The 1,854-nt window shown below is 46.4% G+C and overlaps 1 protein-coding gene across 1 annotated transcript in view; it reads left to right on the forward strand.

Moving 5' to 3' along the window:
* Window positions 1-1,854, forward strand: part of PRDM6 (PR/SET domain 6) — a gene marked incomplete at its 5' end in the record, with an annotated part of 76,085 nt that continues 74,231 nt past the window's right edge. The window contains one exon of the mRNA XM_008629185.2: window positions 1-97. Coding sequence (XP_008627407.1) covers window positions 1-97 — 97 coding nt within the window. The remainder of the gene's footprint in view (window positions 98-1,854) is intronic.

The following is a 1,854-nucleotide window of genomic DNA, read 5'->3' on the forward strand; positions in this document are numbered from 1 at the left end:
TACCGATGCACGGCCGAGGAGCTGGACTACTACCTGTACGGGCAGCAGCGCATGGAGATCATCCCCCTGAACCAGCACACCAGCGACCCCAACAACCGTACGTATCGTGCCCCTTCTCGCAGTCTTCCACCCCTCACCCTCCGCTTCTCCCCGCACGGGGCCAGCCCGGGGACTCTCCAGGCTGGGGACCGCAGTTGGTGCCTGCCGCTCTCCCTCCACGAGGAGCATCCTCAATCTTGCCCTTCCCTCCCTTTAGTTTTTGTGTTTTTACCAGTGCTTTCAGGGGACGGGCGGCAACCCTTCAGTAGCAGTTTTTCTCATCTGAAAACCGGGTCCTTCCCTGGAAGGCATGCTTCACCGGAAAGGCTGTGGTGGGGGTAGATTTCTTTCGGAGCTTTGCTTAGAAGAAAGGATTCAGCAATGGTTCAGGGCAGCTAGCTACAAAGCTGGTCCTTTCTCGTCTTGTGTGTCCCATTCCATTCCTGCCTGGAAAGTCCGGGCTTCGCTGAATACCCAGAAATCAATTACTCCTCCGAGCTGGGAAGGGTAAAAGTTGCAGTTTTCATCAGATGGTCTAGGGCAAAGTTTTCCTCTTCCTTATCTCGGAGTATCGTTTCCTTTCAGACCTCGTTAACACCTAGCTGGTTTTAGTTTTCACCCCTACGGAAAAGCAGGACATGGTAATTTAGAGAGAAAAGCTGATTTTCTAGACTAAAAGTCTGCTTGAGTGTCAGAATTAATTTAGGACTTGGTGGTAAGAAAGAGTTTAATACTGCTGTTGCCAATTACACAGTTGGGAGGGTTTTTTTGGGGGGGGAGGAGGGGGCGCCCCTATTATTAAACATCTGTATGAATGAGAGGTTTGTAATTTCAGCAACTGGTTCTGTCTGTCCTTTTTTCCTGTATCTATCAATACGACCCCACCGAGGAAATTCACGGGGTGAAAAGAACTATATGAACTCCTATTAGTTTATCAGTTTTATAACTAACATTCAGAGCACACGGATCTGTCCCTGTTAAAACACATGGCTTCAGCGCGTGCACTTTTTTTTTAATTATTATTGTTTCAAACACTCTTTTATCCTAAGTTTTTAAAAAACTCTTTATTTTTGTTGTTCTTCTCAACCACCACTCCCCAAATGTCTATTTAAGGAAGGCTGTTGAACAGACAAACGATACCCCAAACCAGCAATCCTTAAACACACACCCAAGAAAAACGCAGGTTCGTTTAATTTAATTTCAGATGTGGAGCTTGTTTTGAAAGTTTCCATGACACTCTGTCGTGTATTAATTAAACTGCGTGGATGCTAGCATAGTCTTAAGCGCTGTGCATATGTGCGAGAGGAAAGTTGAGTCGGAGTTTGGTGGAGATTTTCCCGCCTTCTTAACGTTGCATATCTTCTATACTGGACGTCGACTTTATTTTGAGAGACTTCCTCATGCTTGGTTTTACCCTGTAGTGAAACCTGTTCAAGTATTTTGTATTCTTGGGCGAAGAAAACGTGACGTTATAAATTACATGCAGAAAGTGGAATCCGAAATGCACTTCTAATCCACAACCGAACCGTTCAGACAATACATGTTTTGCTGCTCGGGGCCGCTCTGTAAATCTAAAGGGTAAAGGTTTTAAAAGGAGAAAGGAATATTAAAAAGCGGTTTAGGGGGGAAACATTTTTAAGGAGTGAGTGGAATAATAGCACCCCGCAGAGTCGCAGGCGAAGCCTGAATAATTTCTTCCCGACTGCGATATTAAAGGTGGATTCGGGAAGACAAACGCGTCGATTGAGGGAAGGACGCTTGTGAATCGCGTCCGGCTGTGACAGGGCAGCCGTCGCCGTCGGAAGGACGGGCAGG

Source organism: Corvus brachyrhynchos, unplaced genomic scaffold, assembly GCF_000691975.1.
Source record: "Corvus brachyrhynchos isolate BGI_N302 unplaced genomic scaffold, ASM69197v1 scaffold90, whole genome shotgun sequence".
NCBI classification, from domain to species: Eukaryota; Metazoa; Chordata; class Aves; order Passeriformes; family Corvidae; genus Corvus; species Corvus brachyrhynchos.